We start from the raw sequence: 23,270 nt of genomic DNA, 5'->3' as shown, positions 1-23,270 counted from the left end.
GTTTATTTCAATCAACATAATCATAAAGAGCACTTCCCAAAGATTTAAAATCACAAATCAGGAATTATCCCCATGTGGGACTACTATTGACAAGTTCTGCAAGGAAGCAAAACTCGGCACTGAAAGCATTAGGGACTTTGTAACACTGCAGTGCAGTTCTCTGAAATAAATCACAGAGCTGAAAACAGAAATGTTAGAAATTGAGATTCCTGACTCAACTCCTCTTCTCATCATAAGATCACAATTTTCTGGTTCCTGCATCTTCTGAACTTTGTCATCCTGCTCAACAATCCACTTTTAGCACTACAAAAGCTAAACAGTCCTTAAGATGAAATTCTAAAACTACTAAATAACAGCACCCTTATATCCTCTTTATTACAAGTTGTAGTTAAACAAAGCTCTCCCTCACCAAGATTTAAGATACTCATTTTCTTTACTATATAGTTTTCAAAAATTATTAAACCATATGCATCACTGTCCATTTCACAGGAACATTTGCATTATAAAACCCTCTTTGATGTTCTAGATCAATACAACTAGTACACATCAAAATACTGGATTTTCACCCACAGCGATTAATTTCAGATACAACATACATTTAAACTCACCCTTCAGGAGTCGTTTTAATTTTGCACAATCCACATTGATATACTGTAACAATTCTATATCATGAACATCAACATTGTCTTCTGAACAAACGGTCAATTCCTGTAACCTACAAAGTAAAAACCAAAAACAATTTATCAATTTAGTATCAGGATATTCAAAAATACTGAATTCAATAGATTTTTTCTCATCCCAATGATGAGTTTACAAGAGAAAATATACATAAAAATAAGAGAATAAATATTTCTTGTGGAAACCTAAAGGAAGATAACTTAGGAGACATAAGAAACCATTATAATCCAGTAAACTTCCCTATGTATATGTTATCAAATCATTACATTGTATGCTTTATTTATAATTTTATTTTTTAAAAAATCATAACATGCTAATAGCTGCTGAAGCATGGTGACAGCTACATGGGCATTTAAAATATTCTGCTATGTGTATTTTTAATTTTGTTCTATAATAAAAAGTTTTAAAATTCAAATTTCAAGTTCTAAGTAAAATAAATGTTACTAACATCTATTTACATAAACTAGACATCAGAAACATGAAGGGTATAGTAGTCCCTCCTTATCAGCGTTGAAACCCAAGGTCTGCTACAGTCCAAAAATATTAAATTCCAAAAATATTAAATTCTGGAAAATTCCAGAAATAAACAACTCATAAGTTTTACATTGAATGATGTTCTGTGAAGATGAAGCCTTGTGCCATCTGCTCTGTGCCATCTTTGAAAACTCTAGAAATTTTCTAGACACCAAAGGCTTTATTTTATAGGATTTTGCGGCATTCACACAAGTAAAAATAGACAATTTTTGTGTATTTCCTGAATCTAGTTCACTGATTCCAAAAGAGAAGTTAAGTGTCTCCAGAATAAGCCAGTTTCTTTAGCTTTCAGGGACTGCTCAGAAATGGAAGCTATAAAATACGTTTCAAACAACTGCATTTGCTGTTTCAATTCAGTTTGTGCCAGAAATAGAAGCTGATGACCACTCACCTAAAATGCCATTATGATGGTTTAATATGGATGGAGCTATCTTATGACACTGCTGTCACAGTATTGGGTGACTTAAAATATGAAAGATCTGGAATGGCAGATTTTCCTAAAGATTGATTTTATATCTCATATATAATAGATGAATGAACATCATGAAATTTTGTTGTGTCTGACATTCTATCTGTGTACAGATGCTTCTCTTTTAGGATAACATTAACTTTTGATATTAACTTTTGATTTTATTGAAGGGAATATGAGCTACCCATCTTAAGATAACTTTAAATTTTTGAAATTAATTTTGAGAGATAGGAAGGGAAAAAAGAAAGAGATTAAGACTGAGATTTTTGTTGTTGTTCCACTTAGTTGTGCCCTCACCAGCTGCCTCTGGTACATGTCCATGTCCCAACCAGGGATCAAACCTGCAACCTTGGCATATTAGGAACCATGCTTCAATAAAGTGAGCCACCAGGCCAGGGCCTAAGATAACTTAATTATTTTGCCAAAGTGTACCATGTGCTGTGGTTGACAGAACTCTTTTATACAAAGGATTAGCTGTTTTCACCACAGAATTACTAACTGCACTCAACCTAATTGTTTTTCAATGGGAGGGTCCATACCACCAGAAGCAAAGGACTCTATGACTTTAAAAATTCTATTTGATTTTTTTGTTTTACAAATCTGTTGGGTTTTCATCGTTTTTCATTCTTTTTAATAGTTTTAAATGTCTTCTTATGTCTCTAGTCATTTAAAACACACTTATTTTTGCCCTGGATGGTGTGGCTCAGTGAATTGAGTGCCAGGCTGTGAACCAAAGGGTCGCCAGTTCAATTCTCAGTCAGGGCACATGCCTGGGTTGCGGGCCAGGTCCTCGGTAGGGGGTGTACAAGAGGCAACCACACATTGATGTTTCTCTCCCTTTCTCCCTCCCATCCCCTCTCTTAAAAAAATTTAAAAAATTAAAAAATAAAACACTTATTTTACATTCTTTTTAAGAATGTTAAATGATCTCATATATTTGTACTTGTATGTGCCAACTCTTAATTGTAGTGAATTATTACCTCTCTTTTTTATAAAGTTTGATTGCAAATTTATCTCTAGCGCAGTCTGCATTTTCTTTGGGAATCTCTGTTAGCCTGGGATGGTGGGTGTGTCCTAGTGATGGTTTTGCATTTGCTTTTACCAGGTGCCCAGCTCTGGACATATTTTTGTTGTTAATTTTTCAGCCCCAGATTCTATGGGTGGCATAAATAAGGGCCTCAAACTCTTATAAGGTAATGGCCCTAGGTGACTTTTTCCCCTACCCTAAGCTTAGACAGAGCAGACAAACTTCTTGTGCTAATAGTTATTTTTCCCCTTCCTCTCATCCTCCCTCCTCCTTTCTCTCCCTCCCTATCTTTTTCTCTTTTTTTTTTTTTATCCTCACTGGAGGACTTTTTTTTTCCCACTGTTTTTTAGAGAAATGAAGGGAGAGAGAGAGAGAAAAACATTCATGCAAGACAGAAGCATCAACTACTTGCCTCCTCTACTCACCAAGACCGGGGTAACTGAACCTGCAACCCAGGAACGTGCCTTGACCAGAAATTGAACCCACAATGCTTCAGTGGAACAACACTCCAACCCACTGAGCCTCACCAGCCTGGGCCTCTCCCCTTTCTTTCCTCCCTCCCTCTCCTTCCTCTCCCTCACCCTCTCCTCCCCTCTTCCTCCTTTCAATCCTTGTTCATTTTTTAGGGAGTACTTGGCTCTTTCTAGTCATGTTGTATACAAGGCTCCAGTTCTACTCCTGGCATTAACAGGGTACAATGGTTTGTACCCTGGGGGTTGTATCCCAGTCCCTGTGGATGTTAGCCCCAAACCCCTGGGTTAAGAAGAGGAAAAAACCTAACCATCTGTACCCTTCCTCTGTTGCAAGGCGAGATCATGCCTTCAACACCATCTCTGGTTCTCAGGTTCTTTTTCAGTTCTGGACCTGGATGGGTGGGTTGGTGGGTGGTGTTTGTTTAACTTTATTACTATATATTTTAAATATCTTTCTGTTGTTCTTCAGTTTACCCACTTTTTCTGGATCTTTTAGTGATAGATTTTCTACTTCATTCTTCAGTTTGTATTCTTACTGTATACTTCGGACTGTAAGACATACCCCCACCCAAAATTTGGGAGGAAAATGATGGGGGTGCATCTTACAGTCCGAATGTAGCTTACCTGGCTCACTGTGTGTGGGGGGGGGGGCGGGGGGGCAGTGGCCTAGGTTATTTATGTCATTAAATATTTTACCATATTTTTTGCTTCAAAATATTTTCCCCTATTTTCCTCCTCTAAAACCTAGGCTCATTTTGTGGTCTGGTGCATTTTATAGTCCAAAAAATACAGTAAAACACAGTCTATGTTCTACTCAGCAATTTCTCACTTCCTTCTGCTTCCATAGGTCTGGGATTATCTGGGTGGGGGTTGGTAACTTAGGATCTTGTGATACGGGGCAGAGCTGTGAGATCATTAGAATTCTTGCTACTCTTACCAATTATTCTATGATTGGCTCATTTCATATAAAGGAATAATATGTTAAAAAGTCAAAAATCCATACCCAGTGTTTTCATTAAAAAAAAAAACAAAACCTGGTCATGGGTGGTATTTCCTAAAATTTAGACTTTCAAGTTTATAACAGTACTCATTTAATTGTACACAGCACTATCATAATGATAAACATTTCAAAGGAATCAATGCATAAAATTTCTACAAAAGCCCAGGTCAAACTCATTCTGTCAACTTTTCATTTTCACATAGAATAAAGGAAAACTTCTAGAATTTATATTACTTACAACAGTCCTATGCAGATTTATTCACACACTAACCTGGTAGAAATGCGACTGAAGACCGCGTTGAAGTTGTTGCAGCTGAGAGAAAATAAAACCCCAGAGGCGGAATTCCGAAGCTCAGCTGCATGTTGGTTTCCTTCACGACAGGTGTGAAGGAAATGGCAGATTTCTGGCAGCAACTGTTTGACGAGCATTGTTTCATCTAATCTCATTGTGTCCTTTGGTTGCTAAATGGGAATAAACATGAAATTCAAAAACTTTCTTAAATTTACATGTAAATATTCTCCATTATGAAAATTTTCAAATAAAAAAAGTTGAAATAGAATAATAGAACACTCATACATACACTCATCGCCTAGATTCAATAACTGCTAATATTTCAACATGTCTGCTAATATCTACAGCTGTCTAATAAAGAGGCTGGTTCCACCTTGCACCTCTTAATCACAACAAAAGTCCAGTCCCCCCCATCCACCCCTGCCTGTCCCTTGTTCACAAAATCCCTGCATAAGCCCTCCTCCTCATGAGAATCCCCAGTTTGTTGTGTGTTCTAAATAAACATTACTCATATTACTCCTGTATCATCTGTCTCAACATCCAAATCATTTCCTGGATGGGCAATCACACCAGCCTTTTTGAGCAGATTGACCAAAACAGATAAATACTACTTATTCCAAATAATTTTGTTTTGGTTGAATCATTTCAAAGTAAGTTCCAGACATAATATTTTAGCCTGACATACCTTAACATCTCTTGAAAATAAGGACATTCTCCAATATAGCTTCAATCTATCATCATGCCAAGGAAAAAAAAAACAATTCGCTTGTATGAACTAATACCTAATCTCTACTCAAACTTCCCCAACTGCCCCAAAATGTCTTTCATAGGTTCAAGAAAGATTCACAGATCGATTCCCAGTCAGGGCACATGCCTGGGTTGCGGGCCAGGTCCCCAGATGGGGGCATGTGAGAGGCAACCACACATAGATGTTTCTCTTTCTCCCTCCCTTTTGCCAAAAATAAATAAATAAAATCTTCAAAAATATCGAGGTTCATACATTGTAGCATGACTGTTACGTTCCTTTAGTGTTTTTACTCGAAAATTATCCCCCCATACATTTTATTTCTTTTCTAAAACAATTCCCCCATATACATTATCTTTGTTTTCTGTAACATTAACATTTTTTAAAAAATGGTACAGTTGCCTTACAAAATGTTTCATATTGTTGATTTGATTATTTTTAGTGGTATAACTTAACTTGTTATTCTACTCCCTGTATTTTCTGTAAGGTGGAACCTAAATCTAGGTCTGATTACACCCACTTTAAACACCTGAGGTAATTCAATGCACCTCGTCGTAGTACAGCACATCGGGAGTACATAATGACAGGTGACCCCACTATAAATGACACCAAGTTTAACTTTTGGTGTTAATACTGAGGTCTCTACTTTGTAAAATAAATGTCTACCATACAAATTAACAAAACAATCAATGGATGATACACTATCCTGCAGATATACCGTTCCACATATATATTTCACCTAGTAGCTTTATTATCCATATCAATAGCAATTTTTTAAATTTTTTAATTTAAATTTTTTAAATGAATGTTTTAAAATATATTTTATTGATTATGCTATTACAGTTGTCCCATTACCCCCTTCATTCCCCTCCACCCTGTACACCCTCTCCCACCCACATTCCCCCCCTTTAGTTCATGTCCATGTGTCATAAGTTCTTTAGCTTCTACATTTCCCATACAATTCTTGCCCTCCCCCTGTCTATTTTCCACCTACCATCTATGCTACTTATTCTCTGTACCTTTCCCCCTCTCTCCTCCATCCACTCCCCTGTTGCTAACCCTCCATGTGATCTCCGTTTCTGTGGTTCTGTTCCTGTTCTAGTTGTTTGCTTAGTTTGTTTTTGGTTTTGTTTTTGTTTTAGGTTTGGTTGTTAATAATTGTGAATTTGCTGTCATTTTACTATACATGTTTTTATCTTCTTTTTCTTAGATAAGGCCTTTTAACATTTCTTAAAATAAGGGCTTGGTGATGATGAACTCCTTTAACTTGACCTTATCTGAGAAGCACTTTAAATCTGCCCTTCCATTCTAAATCGAAGCTTTGCTGGATAGAGCAATCTGGGATGTAGGTCCTTGCCTTTCATGACTTGGAATACTTCTTTCCAGCCTCTTCTTGCCTGCAAGGTCTCTTTTGAGAAATCAGCTGACAGTCTGATGGAAACTCCTTTGTGGGTTACTGTCTCCTTATCTCTTGCTGCTTCTAGGATTCTCTCCTTCATTTTTACCTTGGCTAATGTAATTATGATGTGTCTTGGTGTGTTCCTCCTTGGGTCCAAGTTCTTTGGGACTCTCTGAGCTTCCTGGACTTCCTGGAGTCTATTTCCTTTGCCAGATTGGGGAAGTTCTCCTTTATTATTTGTTCAAGTAAGTTTTCCACTTGTTGCTCTTCTCCTTCTGGTACCCCTATAATTAGGATGTTGGAAGGTTTAAAGATGTCCTGGAGGTTCCTAAGCTTCTCCTCATTTTTTTTGAATTCTTGTTTCTCCATTCTTTTCTCTTTGGTTGTTTCTTTCTTCCTTCGGATCCACCCTTGTTTTGAGTCCCAGTTTCCTTCCCATCACTATTGGTTCCCTGTGCATTTTCCTTCATTTCCCTTATCATCGCCTGCATTTGTTCATCTAATTTGCGACCAAAATAAACCAATTCTGTGAGCATCTTGATCACCAGTGCTTTGAACTGTGCATCTGATAGGTTGGCTATCTCTTCTTCACTTAAAAGTACTGGTTGTGAGGCTTTCAATTCCACATCAGCCATTTTTTCCCCCTTTTGGTCTGGTCATGCCTGTTACATATGAGGGGCAGAGCCTTAGGTGTTCACCAGGGCAGAGCACCCCAGCGCTGTGTTGTGATGCTGTATGTGGGGGGCGGGGTCTGAGAGGGAACAATGGCGTTTGCTCTGCTCTCCATTGGACCTCAGTCCCTTCTGCTGCTCCCCCCGAGCAAACTGGGCCCCTCTGGTGCCGATTCTGGTGTGAGTGGGCTTGGGCACCCAATGGGTCTTTCCAAGGACCTCTCCTGTGAGGCTGGGAGTCTCTCCCTGCGCCTCAACCGCCACAGGTGTTTTCAATCAATGTCCCGCGGGTCTATTTCCCAGCGCTGTGATCCTGGGTTGCACACAGTGCCTTGCTTCACAATTTCTGCCTCGCTGGGTCTGCCGGTTGCACCCCTCTGCCGGGGTCTGCCAGCTGCCACCTGTGTACCCAGGGCCCACCCGCTGTGGTCTTGTGTGCCCTGGATGCCTTACACGCCCGGTCCCAATGCTCTCTGCACCACAACCTGAGCCCAGCTGCCCAACTCCACCCCCGTACTGGTCTGGATAAACGGGTTTATTTTAACTTCTTGGTTGTCCGACTCCCACACAGTTCAGTTTTCTGTCAGTTCTGGTTGTTATTCTATTTCTAAATTGTTGTTGTCCCTATCTTGGTTGTGTGACGAGGCACAGTGTGTCTACCTATGCCTCCATCTTGGCCGGAGGTCAAATTAATGTTTTTGCAAAGCATTTTTTCATTCCTTTTAGAGTTGAGAGGAGGGAAAGAAAGAAACATCAATGCAAGAAAGAAGCATCAATTGGCTGCCTCCAGTATATGCCCAGACCAAAAATCGAAACTGTAACTCAGGTATGTGCCCTAACTGTAATAGAACCTTCAACCCTTTGGTTACCAGATAAAGCCCCAACCAAGTCACACCGGCCAGGGCCACATATCAATGACAATTTTGATAATGCATGATGACAGAACAAAATTTTGTATATTGTGTGCTATGCTCAATTCTGTAATTACAATCCAAATGTTTTCAGATTCAAATACACCGAAATATATGGCCAGTAAATAAAGATCAGACCAAAAAATACAAAATTTGAGTTACAATGCCTATTTCTCATGTATAGGCTAGCCAAACAATATGGATATTGAAAATAACTCCAATTTTAAATAAATAAAAATTGTGTTAGTGTTCAATCTTTTAAATAATGGTCATATATATGGAAAGAAAAATATTTTAGATTCCTCAAATTCTATAAAACTTTACTAATAATAAGATATTGATAAGTATCTGTTCACATTCATTAGCTATTTCAACTACTTATATGATAAACATGTACTTGTAGACTCATTTCACCTCAAACTACCTCAACTTTGATTTAAAAATGAAAATCAGGAGACAACCTGGTTGAAAAATCATTAATAGTAACCCAACAAAACACAAATGTTCAATAATGTAAATATTATTTTTCATTATAAATTTAATTTTAAAAAGTTACACCTTTCCACTCATACAGCAGAATAAGATAATATACATTTTATGCATTATACAAGTTATACCATGCCCACTTATTAGCATTTCAATGAGGCTATCTCCAAAGAGTATCAAATTAACAAGGGCCAATAACAACATTCTCCAAAGCACATTTACCAGTGCTTCTCAGTTACAAACATTAACAGAGAGAAAAGCTAAAGAACTAAAAGAGGCAATAAACCACCCTTCCCCAGTTCAAACGTGAGAGTGGTTGATACACTGGTATTTACAATCAAAGCAGTAAGATCACTACAAGAGTTGATGCAGAAGTTTAAAAATAGCCCTCCTTCACAATGACACTATCCTATTTAACAGCCCATTTGCTCTTTTACTCCATTTTACAAATGAACAACAGCATATCACAAATTAATAGAAAGCACCAAGCTAAAACAGAAGTAACTCACCCTCAATTTAAGTAGAAAACTTAAAAACACTGTCTCACAATTTTGGAATATAGCGAAGAATCAATAAAAAGAGTCTTAAAACATTATGCTTAGGTTTTGTGGTCTATAGTCTTAAACACTTCTCTTCCCCAAGGACGCACAGTTGTGTGAATGTAATGATTTTTCCAACTCCCTACTCTATCCCTTCTGATCCTTCCCTCTCCTCTCAACATAATCCAGTCCTGACATGGCAAAGTCCCTTCGACTAGCTTTAATATAAACAACAAGTGTAATATATGTGAAGAGAGGAGCAATTCTGACGTGCCAAAGGAGGACAGAATACAAGAAATAAGTTAACTTCAATACATATGGAATAGACAGATCTTTAAAATGAAGGTATTAAATTTATTTATTTATATAAACTCCTAACATGTTCCAGGGAAGAATTAAGGCTATTGAAGTATGGAAACAGTTTGCTTTATACAACAGAAATATTCTTGAAAAAATTCCAATTAAGGTATGGTTGAAATACACTGAGATAACTATTTAGAGAAAAGCTGAAAAAGAACTGTTTTGTACTTAGCCCTCCACACATCTATTTTATATGTTCATATTTACAAATAACCAGTGTTCTTCAGGTAGGACCTATCGGTAACAGAGTTTTAACTTTTTAAGCTCTCTTTCATATAGATTTGAAAGGAAAATATTAAAAATAGATCCACATAGGGGAAACTAGCCTACTTTGGTCTTTTGCATCACATCCTTTCAAAGCTAAACAATGCCACAGGCCTGAACAAATCAATTAAATCAACAGTGGCCTTTTTTAAACAAAATCTTTTCTAAAAAGCCTGAGACATATGTGGCTCAACTTTAACACTTTCTAATATCTATTTAATTTACAAAAGATGAGAAAATAGTGTTCTCCTAAAAATGTGTTTATGCCACCCAGGTTGCTCTGCTTTAAAAATCCGTATGCATACCTTAGACAGAAAGCCCATGACCATTCCCCTTGTCCACACCTATCCCTGGATGCATCAGGTCAACTCAAAACTGAATTCACAAAACTTGCTGACTCAAGAACAGATTTACTCACCCCAGCAAGACATTTTTCCAGTGTATCCAATATAATCAACTGAGAGAGATATAAATTTTTTTCAGCAGCTTCTCCAAATATTCTCTAAGAGAAAAGATATTCAGAACACTAAAAGTTGGTTATTACTCTCCACTACAAATCAGCACGTATCTGAACAGTGAGAGACTGAGGATCAAGGAAATCAATAGTGTTCTATTTTATCTCCCAGACTGTACCATATTTAAATCTATTATTTCTGATTTTATGCTAATGCTCACACAAAATAAATTATCAAGTGAACAAAACTGCTGGCATTCATTACGGTCTGTCAATTAGCCTTTTAACAGTAAAAGAAAATACTTTAGTTTTATACTTTAATACAATATGTAGGATTTAGATACACATCTAGATCTTTACCAGAATCCTGAATGAAGTGTTTATAACCACACTTTGATGCAACAAAGCACCGTAATCAAAGTCTAAATTCTTACAGCAAAATATACTATAACAACAATTACAGTGAATTTTAAGCATTCACTATCTTAAATTGAATACTTCACTATTTACCAATAAGAGACTATGGTTTCCACAATTCAATTTACTCAATAAGACGTAAATGAATGTCAGTATCATATTACTGTTTTTGTTTTGAAAAGAAGGTTCCAAACATTAAAATATTTTCAATCTAACTGGGAACACAGACACTTATTATAAGTAAAATCCTATCTCTGGGCTCCACACAATGCACAGCAGGAGAGCTCCACCAAATCTAAAATGTATTTCCATAAATCACTTTATGTATTTGTAAAAAAGTCCTGCCTTTTTCAGAAAATCTTTTCTTCCATAATAAGAACTTTCTTTGTTAAGGCAAATGATTGTTCACACCTCCAGTTTATCAATTTTATAAGTTTCAGGTACTTTCTAATCAGCTTTTTAAAAAGAAAACACAACAAAGATGATGTGACTATAAAAATGGAACTGATTTTCACAATCTGCAATCAGAAGCCAGTTTCACAGTTCAATACAAACAACACAAATTATAGTTGTGCTAAAAACAATCAGAGCAATTTAAATTTAGTCAAGAAATAGCCAGATCAGTTGACTTGAACTGACCATGAAGGAAATTTTAGATAGGCACTGATAGTGAGGAAGGCCTCACCTAGGAGAGGGAGGGGAACTATGCTCAAAGGGACAGCAGGAGAACAGTGGAGTACCTTGGAGTTTAGGGAGTATAAACAGATTTTATAGAATGCGGGGAAGAGAAGCAATTATCAGCTTCTGTCAGTGGAGTAAGTTGAAGAAATCGGTATCTGAGGACACTTCAACAACAGCTTCTCTAACAACTAGACAATCTGTCACAAGCTACAGGATAAAGGAAATGAAACAATATTGTCATAAAAGCAATCTCATACTTTAGGACTATTAGGTCATACTTTACCTATTACCTACTCAGGACTGATACAATTTCATGTGTAAATGTTCAAATAAGAAGATAAGGAAAACATTTTAATAGATTACCATGGTCAATTCATATATAGCACAGTATCTTTATGAAATCCTAATTCCAGAAAAATAATGGCAAGGAGATAGAGTCACAAATAAGAAAAGTATCTAAGGGTAAGAATCAAAAACTAAAATGAAATTTAAAAAAGGTTACCTGTGCTTATCCACAAAATATGAGTATTAACAGAAAATGAATTTCCATACTTCAAAATATGATGCTCCAAATGTTTAAATCAAAAACAAACCAAAGCAAATTCCCCAACAGTACAGTAAAAATTACTCACCATATTGTTAACATTCTTTAAGATAGTAGTGAGGCCGCTTATAACCAAAGAAAACTTGTATTTGGAAATATTGATAAGACATTCCTTGTTGTGTTCAGTACTGACTTTGGTATGTGTGTTCTGCTGTCCTGTTTTTATTGGAAGCTAAAAAAAAAAAAGAACAAAAAAAGTGTTAGTTTACACTTAAAAATGACTAAAAAGAACTCTACTGCTCATCGAAAATCATGTGATTTTAGGAAAATTTTATCAACCGCAGTTACCTATATTAGTATCTCAAGCTCCAATTTTCTACATATAATAGCATTTAGAGCAAATCTAAACCTCTTGGAAAGTTCAATTTTTGCAGCTCTCTTTCTGGAAGTCATAAATCCCATCTACAAAATTAAATCCTTACCCAGCTCTATGTAAGCAAGAATGATGATGACTCACAGAAAGAGCTATAGAGCTATTTCCTTGTAGCTAAAAATTATTTCAGAGAATGTCTGCAATAAAATGCATGTAACCTTTTCCCTTATGCACTGAACTCAAGCACTAACAAAACCACAAACAAAGAAAAAGAAAATCTGTGCCCCATACCTCTGGTCAATAATAGCAAATAACTGCAGATTGTTCAAAAATAAGAACAAATGCATAATCTGGAATAAACAGAGTAAGACTGACTCAGGTAAGATAACCATTCTAGGGTACACAGTTGAGGGAGTAATGGCACATGAAAAAAAATATCTTTAGGGAACTACATTTACAGTTATCTAAGAATGAGGTAAGTTGAATTACCAAGTTCACATGTACTCTGTTGAAGAGTAGCATTCTGTACCGAAAGTACCATGAACATGTTTACAGTTTCAATATTAGATCCTGCTAATGCTAATTGAGAAGACTGCTGAGGATCCTCCGTGAAAACACAAAACTCAGTCCACTTTCTCATTCCTAAATGGTGTAGCGAAAGGTAAAAAGAGACTGAGTAGCAATACCCAAATTTGCTTGGTCAGTTAATAATAGGTGACTAATTTGATAGTAAAGAAATATGAAATAAAGGAGGGAAAATATTTTTAGACTTTGAAGGAAGGAGCAGAACAGAAGCCACAAAATTATATAATGTTAATTATAAAGATTATGAAGGGAAAAAATCTGAAGGATAAAAAATGGGGGAGGATTTTAAAAGAAGGCAGTGGCTGTAGCATAGCTAGGGAATTTCCCCAAATCTCTCTGTGATGATTAATTTTTGGTCAATTTCACTGGATCACAAGGTACACACACATTTGGCTAAACATTATTTCCAAGAATGTCTCTGAGAGTGTTTCTGGATTTAGTTAGCATCTGAGTAGATGAACACACAGTAAGGCAGTTTGTGCCCACCCACCCATCATCCAATTATTGGGGGCCTGAATAGAACAAAAAGGCATAGGAAGGAAGAATTCACTCCCTCCTCCTGACTGTTTGAGCTGAGAGACTCATTGACATTCTCCTGTCCTGGGCAATCCTGGGTGGAATCTACACTATCGGCTCCCAGGACTCAGACTGAATTACCAGCTCTCTTGGGTCTCTAGCTTGCAGATGGCAAATTGTGGGATTTCTCAGCCTCCATAATAATGAGAGCCAATTCCTTGTAATTAACCTCTCCATACACACACACATACACACACACACCCTATTATATGGCAAAAGGGACTTCATAGATGCAATTAAGGTCCCTAATCAGTCAGTTGATTTGAATTAATCAAAAAGAAGATCATCTTGAATGAGCCTGTCCTAACTAGCTGAGCCATAAAAGATTTAAAGCAGCAAAAATGCTTTCTGCTGGCCTTGAAGAAGCAAACTACCTTACTGTGGGGAAGGCCACATGGCAGGAAATAGCAAGTGGCCTCTATGAGCTGAAGGCCTCAGTTCCACAACTGTAAGAACCTAAATTCTACCAACCAGTGAGCTTGGGAGCACCCCAAACTTCACATAAACTCACAGCCCCACCCAACACCTTCAGTTCAGCTTGGTAAGAGCCTTGAGCAGAGAAACCAGCTAACCAGTGCCACATCCCTGACCCACAAAAACTGTGAGATAAGTTTGTGGTTTTTGTAAGCCACCATGTTTATATAGAGTCTGTTACAGGCAACAGAATACTAACACAACTACCAAATCTGTATCTTCAAATGTGTTATCCAAGTGCCTATCTGGTATCTCCACATGAGCATCCTGTAGGCACTTCAAACCAAGTGTTCCTAAAACTTGACTTATAATCTTCTTACCATGTTTCCTCTTTTAGTAAACAGCACCACAAGCCATCCCATTTCTCACTTCCTTTATTCCCTTCCTTTCATCCCGCTTTAGTCAATCAGATATACAAAAAACAAGACAAATAACTGAGCATGCACAACTCAGCCCTACCAGTCTGTGCTTAGGAACAGGCTTGCCACAGAGTACAAGAATTTTCCTCCATGTGAACATGCCAAGAATTGGTCAGCTGCTACACTGCAGAGGAGAGTGGCCAACACTGCCTGGGATTGGAGAGGCCAGTCTGCCTAATTCTAAGATGTAGTTAGTAGGCTCATTTGGGTCTCCAACATCTCACTGATAATTAAAAATTGTGTTTATTTATTTCATATATGTTTTAGCCTCCATCTTTACTTTTACTTCTCAACTGATTCAGAAGCCAGGCAAAGAAGAAAGGTATATTCTGGGCCCCCCCCACCCCAGCTCCCATAAACAACACCAAAATCTATGTAGAGGCAGGTAGTAAGTGGCCAAGATTTTATCAAATCAGGTAATCAGGAAAAGCTTTATGGAGGTGTGACATTGAGCAGAGACGTAAATAAAGTAAGAGAATGGAAGACCCATGCAAAGATCTGAAGACGAGCAAGCATGCATGGCAGAAGTGGCAGTTATAACAGATCTGATGTTGGAATGAGTGTGGCATGCGAGGTCTGTACAGCAAAAATCCAGCCACTTTTAATGTAATGAGAATGGTTTGTGCAACACTGACGTAACCTGGCAGCCCAGGAGAGTGGACTGGAACACGCATGCTTGAACAATGACTTCACTGTACTAGTCAGTGGGAGCAATAGACATCAGTGAGTGAGCACGTGTATTGTGTGGTCATTGCATTCAAAATGAGCAATGAATCTGCATCAAATTTGCATTAAGCTTGAACATTCCTCTGTGGAAACTATTAGGATGATTCACAAGGCTGCAGCTATGGGCAACTGGTGATTGGCAGCTTCATCACGACAGCCCAGATTTGGCGCCCTGTAACTTCTGGCTTTTCCCAAAACTAAAATCACCTTTGAAAGGGAAGAGATTTCAGATGATTGATGAGATTCAAGAAAATATGACAGGGCAGCTGATGATGATTGAGAGAACTGTGTGAGGTCCCAAGGTGCCTACTTTGAAGGGGACTGAGGTGTCATTGTTCTATGTACAGTGTTTCTTGTATCTTGAATCTTCTTCAAAATGTCTGTTTTTCATATTATATGGCTGGAAACCTTCTGGACAGACCTCATGTACAAAGCCTATCAAAGAGGCCATTGTGGCTAAATCAAAGAGAACAAAAGAAGAAAACATAGGAGATCAGGTCAGAGAGAAAAGCAGGGGTGGGTCACATCATGGAAAGCTTTATGGGCCATTTTAAGAGCTTTGAATATATTCTGAGTTTGATGACATAGCAGGTTATATTTTCCAAATATGCTCACAATATCTCTCATCCCACATGCTCTACTGCAACAAGGCTTTGCCATTCCCACATCAAGAAGTGAAGTCTATTTTTCTAATATTTTGTATCTAGGCAGGTCTTATGACTGTTCTGACCAATAAAATATGGCAGAAGAGACACGCCAGTTCCAGGAATATCCCTTAATTGGTCTGACAGTTTTTATTTCCCTCCTCCTGGAAGCCAGCTGCCATGTAAAAAGTGGGATTATTCTGAGACCATCCTGTGAGAAGCCCAGTCCACATGAGGAAATTCTGAAGAATGAGATGCCACGTAGGGAGAAAGGCAAGAAGCACTGAGGTACCAGACATGTGACTGAAGAAGTCACATTGCAAGGGATTCTCCAGCCTTAGCTGTCCTACCCAATGGCACGTAACTACCCAGCTGAACCTGTCATGAAATTCTTGCAAAATTGTGAGCAAAACCAACAGGTTGGTTTGGGCTGTAACATTTTGGAGTAGTTTGTTACGTGGCAATAGATAACGAAAAGAAGGGAAGAAAATATTGAAGGGATGTAAGCAAGGAAGTAACATGAACTGATTTATGTTTTTCAAAAGAGCCTTCTTACTGCTGTATATTAAAAGATAGTTTAGGAAAGAGAAGATGGTAGCTTAAACTAGGCTAATAAGAGTAGAGGAGCAATAGTGAAATGTTACAGGTTTTGAAGATTAGGGGAAGGGAGGCAGTACTTAACATGGAAGCTGATTCTGAAGTTCACTGAAAATAAACCTGTGAGAATACCAAGATATTTTTGAAAAACTAGAACAAGAGAAGGCTTGCATTATCAGGTGCTAAAACATTCTTTGAGCTCTTAATAATGAAACTAGTAAGTTGTAAACATAAACTAATTAAAAACATAAAGCAGTTATTAGTATGTTCATAGAAACTTAATATGGTAAAGGTAATATTTCAAATCAGTGGTAAAAGAATGGATTTGTCAATAAAACATTATCAGAACAACTGACTATCCATCTGGAAAAAAAAACTTATACCAAATTTGAAAGTGTGTGTGCGTGTGTGTGTATGTGTGAATATGAGAGAGAGACAGACAGACAGACAGAGAGACACAGAGAGACAGAGACGGAGAGAGAGAGATAGGGAGAGAGAGACAGAGAGAGAACCTACTATGAAAAAAAAAAGCCATAAGCTATTAGGAAAAATACTAAAGAACAATTTCATAATATTGAGATAAGGAAAGTTTTCCTAAGCAAGAAAATCCAAAAGCCATAAAGAAAAAAATGTATATTTGCCTACATAAAACTGTTTAAATTCCATGAGAGAATAAGTGAGAGCGAGAGAGAGAGACACTACAGCACTGACAAAAAGACAAGTAACAGACAGGAAATAAAAGAATGTGCAAAAACTAGCAGCCAAAAGGTTTACATAACTAATACATAAGGTCATATTATATATTAATCAGATTATTCACTGGAAAACCTGCTGAAATATATAGCAATTCATAGAAGATGAGTGGTCAGTACATAATGAAAATGTGCTTATTTCACTAATTTTTAAATTATTAAAAATAAAATAGACCATTTCGTAACTATGTTTTTCCAAAATAAAGTATTATTAGAAAGCATAATAAGGAAAAAACTATGCCTGAATTGGTATTTTAAAAATATAAAATTCAAAATAAAACTTGAAAATAATTTTTAAAAGATAGTAATTGTGTTAGAAAAGAATGAGGTTTTTTTTTTCTTTTCCTTTACTTTTATGAGTTTCTCTTATTTTCAATTGGCACGTATTACTTTCCCAACTGCAAAGAAAGTACATTAAGCTCTGTTTTAAATACTTCATGCTACCATACACAAATCTTTGGATATTATGGCAGAAATGTAAAAGATCTAAACTACATAAAGAAAACTAAGCATCTTTTAATTAGGATCTTCATTAAACACTTTTTTTAAGATACAAGATTTCAACAAATAAAAAGATTTAGCAAGCGAAGGCATAACATTAAGCAAAGCTCTGTGAACAATGGATAATTTGTTTCTAGTTGCACTCAGAAAATTCTTCAAAAGGTCACAGGCCTAAAATCTTTGCTTCTGTGTACATTGTAACCAGTTTCTAAAAGGCCCCTCAGACCATGATGGGGGTGGGGATGACATTAAAATTCACTTAATAGAAATCTGCAACTAAATGCAAGAAAAAAGCTAAGAGAAAATCATACTGGGGGAAAAGTACCTAGAAAAAAATCATACTAGGTAAAGAAGACACATCAGCTGTAGATACCAAAAAACAATATAAGTCAGGAAAAGGTGTCAAATATTTACACTGGTTATATTAATACATTTCCGAAGGTAAGACTCTGTCTGCTTTACTGGTATGTAATATGACTTTATATGGCATCTAATGGACTTTAAAATTTTTACGTTTTTCATTTGTTTTATCATGTGATTTTTAAAATCAATCAGTATATCCAACCTACAGTTACAAAGACATTATTCCTTTGACAAGGCTAAGTGAAACAGGCAAGCCTACTTAAGGTTGTTAAAGTTAAGTAAGTGATACAGAATATGGCTGAACTGATAGTACATGAATGACTAAAGTTAGACAGTATGATAACATTCTGAAATTTAACAGTTTATAAAAAAGATATTAAATAATTAGCTGGATTTTTTAAAATATAAATGCTCTAAAGATATTTGAGGGAAAGAAGATTGGCAGTTTTGCCAAGAAGTAAATTCCAATATTGTCCTTCCCCAGACACTTTCTTAGTTTCTTTCCTTCCTATTATTCTGGACTTACAGACTACCCAAGTGTTTTCATACACAGAAGCCCCTGACTCACAAATGAAGAACCTACTTATATCAATCAATAGTCCCAACCACTAAAGAAGCTCCAACGGCAGATTCCCAATATGCCCTTGCCAGATTCTCAAGATATCTACTACCAAGGCAGAGGAAGATTTATTTCTGTGAAACATAAAGTTGGATTGCATTTTTCCATAAAAAATGCTGGCTCTTCTTTTTCCACTCCTCTCCCTTCCCTTCAGTGTAATAATTCAACACAAACGCCGTTATTAGGAGGGACAGAGCAAGGGAGACACCTGTGTCTGTGTGTTTGCGAAAGAGATAGGATGTAGGATATGAGCAGAATGAGTAAGGCATTCGTGTGGACAAAATGGAGCAAGAGGAGGGTGAAGAGGGTACCCACATGGGAAAGCAGCCCTGCAAAGAATGTCACAACATACATGAGGTAGGGAGAGACTCAGTAAGGGGGAAGCCAGGCACAGGGTATCAGAGCCCAAGCAGGGTGAGAAGAGTGTCTACGTGGAAGAGCAGACCACACAGGATGTCAGAGCCCAAACAGGATCAGGAAGGGATCCATCAGGAGGATAGCTCACAGTTGGGTGTCCAAACATGAGTGGGATGAAAAGACAAGACAGTGGGGGTCAGCAAGGGATGCTAGACTGTCAGGCTTCTGCGTGGTGGGAAGGGGAACGTTCTAACACAGAGGAGACTGAGCAGGGTGAGGAGGACATTCACACAGTGAAACAGCACAGGGCAGGGTATATGAGCCTGCGCAAAGTAAGGACATCCACTAGGGTTGGTGGTGGGGGCTGAGGGACAGCAAGGGGTGCTGGAGCCCAAGCAGACTAAGTAGGGCATTTGTGCTTAGGGAGTAGGTGGTGATGAGGAAATGACAATGATGACTGATTGGTTACATAAGGCTGGCCAAATAAATTTATATTAAGAATAACAAGAGCCAGGTTTCTTACTGTCAAAAAAGTTACAAATAAAAAAGGAGGAAAATTACAAAGACCCCTCTGGTGTTGAACTAAAATTAGAGATGGTATAAACATATAGTTTTCAATATAGAGAGATATGAAATTAAATACTGACATAAATATGTGCACACAAACCGATAAATATGAATATATACATACCTTAGCTCTGTCCACTGAGAGGACTTAGAAAACAATGACAACTCAGTAATAATGAGTGCACCTGGCCCCCAGATCTTGGTTTCTAAATCCATCGTCCATTAAAAGGAACCAGGGTTTTTTAGAAAAATAGCTAATTCCAGACATGATACACAAGGAAAGTTCTGAGAAGCCTGGTCCAGAGAGAAAAGAAATGCTCAAGTAATAGTAAAGACAAGTCAAAAGAACACAGAAGCCAAACTGAAGGGCTCTCACTGGCCAAATCTAGAATAATTTGAACATGAAAACAAGGATGATAAAACATTCACTGAATAACAGAAAACGTTTAGTCTGTACTCATATACAAACAAACCGAAAGCCTAATGAAAATGGGATACTCAGTGTCTAAGAGCCGCCATACAATGTGTGTGCGTGCATGCGTGTGTGTGTGTGTGTGTGTGTGTGTACCAGGGAAACATTCACCATGGAGAAGTTCGTCTCACCATCTTAATCAAGTGATCAAAGTTAGCATTACCAGTTGTGCAATGATCTAAACTGTACCACCTGATAGGATAAAATAAGAAAAACAGCACTGCCTCTGAGATATTTCTATCAAAAATGAATGGCATACATCTAATCATGAGGATGTCTTAGGCCCAAATTGAGGGGCAGCCTACAAAATAAGCAGATGATACAATCTTCAAAGGCATCAAGGTCACTGAAGTTAAGGAAATACTGTTCTGGCACAAAAGGGACAAAAGAGACATGACAATTAAACATAACATGTGATTCCGGACTTGATCCTTTGATATAAAGAACATCATTGGGACAAATGGTAACGCTTCAATGGGACCCAAGAACTAGGTAGTGGTAGTTAATTTCCTGATTTTCGTAAGTGTATTATGGGTAATGTAGTAGTAGCATGTTTTAATTTGTAGGAAAGACAGTATTCAGGGGTGATAAGGCATTAAATCAGCAACTTATACTCAAATGGTCAAGAAAATATAGTTTGTACTTTACTTGTAGCTTTTCTGTAAGTTTATGATTGTTTTTAAAATTTGAAAGAAGATTTAAAAGTTCTGGTTCAGTTCTAATTCAATATAGGTTAAACAGGTTTTAGAAGGATTTACACGGGCATTTCTGTGGAGAAACAGTGACTGAGCTCCACATAAACTTGTAAGTGAGGTGGCAGCACACAACCCACTCCCAGGTCGAGGGCGGTAACTGCCCTTGGAGATAATTCAGCTTCCCAAAATCTGATGCTCGAACTCCGGATTCAGGAAGAGAAAGTATCTCCAAAAGCTACAAAACAATTTTGTTCCTAAACTCAAACAAAAGTTTCCTGGTTCTTAATTTAATTTATAGAGAAGGCCCATGTTCTCTATCCAAACACACTAAAATCTAGCACTCATTTATTCTTTAATATAACTGGGCTAGAAGAACTTACGCCACTGATGGAGTGTGGGGCAGCCAGCCTCCAAGATGACTCCCAATGAGCCATGCCTCCCGAAATGCACACCGCCCACACTGTAACAGGGCTGGTCACATTAACTACTAGAACACCACAGAAGCGATGACTGGTCTCTTCCAAGATTAGGTCATCAAAGGCGGAGGCTTTCATCGTGGACTGCCTAGTCTTCTCTCCACCCCCTCTCTTCACTTCCTCCCTCCCTCCCAATTGTTCTCTCTCTCTCATCACCTGCTTTAGAGAAAGCTGAGAACCATGTTATGAGGACACAGGTGGCCTTTGGAGAGGTCGACATGGCAAGGCCCTAAGGCCTCCTGCCAACAATCAGGTAAGTGAACTTAGAAGTGCATCCATCCCCCAGTCAAGCTTTCAGACTCGTGCAACGCTGGCCAACAGCTTGACTGTAATCTCAAGAGAGACCCTGAACCAGAGGCACCCAGCTGAGCCACTCTTCCATTTCCTGACCCACAGAAACTGTGAGAAAATACATGTCGGTTGTTTAATTTTAGGGTACAGTGATTTGTTTTGCTGCAAGAGATAACCAGTACATTGTGAGTCTCAGTGCTGAAAGGCTACAGAACACTAATCACAGACCCCCAAAAGAAGAAAAGTAAGACTTTGTCCAACAGATCCTTGCTGGCTACAGACTGGATAAAAACTAATGTCTAAATTCTCATCAGAAGGCCATTTATAATTCCAGTGAAGGAACAACACTAAATAAATGCCTTAGTAAGGGGGGCGGGGGGAAGGAGAGTAGTTCATGTAATCACATAGCCTTCCTAGCCTCTGGGTTACCCAGAATTTCTAGTACCATTTCAGTTTTTCTTTTAAGACTGAAAAATATTTTGTGTCATATGCTGGGTTCTGCAGATATAACTACAAAGAGATTAAGCATGATCTCTACCTTATCAATACTTTTCAAACACCAAAATTTCTACACCATAAGGAACTTTTATTTTTGGTGACAAGTACTTCTATGGCTAAATTTTTTACTATACCGTTGACAGGAAACTTATTTTTATAAATTAAATTCTAGAGATCTTCTATTTGATTAGCCAGTATAATAATATTCATCTAAGCAGTATAACTACTAGTTAACACTTGAGCACCAGTACCAGGCACTAACCACACCTTGCACCTCATTTAAACTCACAATTATCATTATCCTGATTAATCTCTTAGTCTTATTCTCTGCCACTCTCCTCTCATTCTCCCACTTGCATCCTATTTTCAGAGATGCCATTCTTGAACACTAGAGCAGATCTCCCATGCATGCTCTGTGAGCCTCCTTGACTTCTCCTATATGGTTCCTTTTGTTTAAAAAATTGTTTATATCATTACAATTGTCCCAGCTTTTTCTGCCTTTGCCCGTCTCTACCCAACCCCAACCCCTTCCCTCCCTCAGTCAATCCCCATATCATTGTTCAAGTTCACGGTCATGCATGTATGTCCTTTGACTAATCCCTTCACCATCTTTCGTCCAGTCCCAGTTCTCCCCCACCCCCACAACAACTGTCAGACTGTTCCATGTATCTATGCTTCTGTTTCTGCTTGTTAGTTCATTTTGTTCATTAGATTCCACATATTACTGAGATCATATGGTATTTGTTTTCCAATGATTAGCTTATTTCACTTAGCATCATATTCTTTAGGTCCATCCATGCTGTTGCAAAATGTAAGAGTTCTTTCATTTTTACCACTGCATAGTGTTCCATTGTGTAAATGCAATATATATCACATAAACAAAATGAAAGATAAAAATCACATGATTATATAGATGCACAAAAAGCATTCAATAAAATCAAGCACTTATTTATGATAAAAACTCAACAAAGTGGGAATAGAGGGATCATAACTCAACATAATAAAGGCCATATATGAAAAAATCTACAGCTAATATCATATCCAGTGGGCAAAAACTAAAAGCATTTCCCTTAAGATCAGGAACAAGACAGGGATGTCCACTTTCACCATTCTTATTCAACATAATACTGGAAGTCCTAGCCACAGCAATCAGACAAGAAGAAATAAAAGGCATCCAAATTGGAAAGGAGGAAGTAAAACTGTCATTATTTGCAAATGACATGATATTGTAGATAGAAAACCCTAAAGACTCCACCAAAAAACTCCTAGATCTATAAATGAATTTGGTAAAGTAGTACACAAAATCAGTACTCAGAAATTGATGGCATTTTTATATATCAA

The 23,270-nt window shown here is 37.5% G+C and overlaps 1 protein-coding gene across 9 annotated transcripts in view; it reads right to left on the bottom strand.

Annotated features, from left to right (window-relative positions):
* The window catches only part of NF1 (neurofibromin 1), a 226,277-nt gene that overhangs the window by 165,230 nt on the left and 37,777 nt on the right, over positions 1 to 23,270 (bottom strand). For all 9 annotated transcript variants that reach the window (XM_036033383.1, XM_036033384.1, XM_036033379.1 and 6 more), the window contains exons 2-5: positions 12,033 to 12,176; positions 10,267 to 10,350; positions 4,453 to 4,643; positions 609 to 715 (exon numbers count right to left, since the gene is read on the bottom strand). In XM_036033383.1, coding sequence (XP_035889276.1) covers positions 609 to 715; positions 4,453 to 4,643; positions 10,267 to 10,350; positions 12,033 to 12,176 — 526 coding nt within the window. The remainder of the gene's footprint in view (positions 1 to 608; positions 716 to 4,452; positions 4,644 to 10,266; positions 10,351 to 12,032; positions 12,177 to 23,270) is intronic.

The sequence above is a fragment of the Phyllostomus discolor genome, chromosome 8 (genome assembly GCF_004126475.2).
Source record: "Phyllostomus discolor isolate MPI-MPIP mPhyDis1 chromosome 8, mPhyDis1.pri.v3, whole genome shotgun sequence".
Taxonomy (NCBI): domain Eukaryota; kingdom Metazoa; phylum Chordata; class Mammalia; order Chiroptera; family Phyllostomidae; genus Phyllostomus; species Phyllostomus discolor.
Note: the sequence above shows the minus strand (reverse complement) of the source record. Positions and strands in the feature narration are given on the sequence as shown.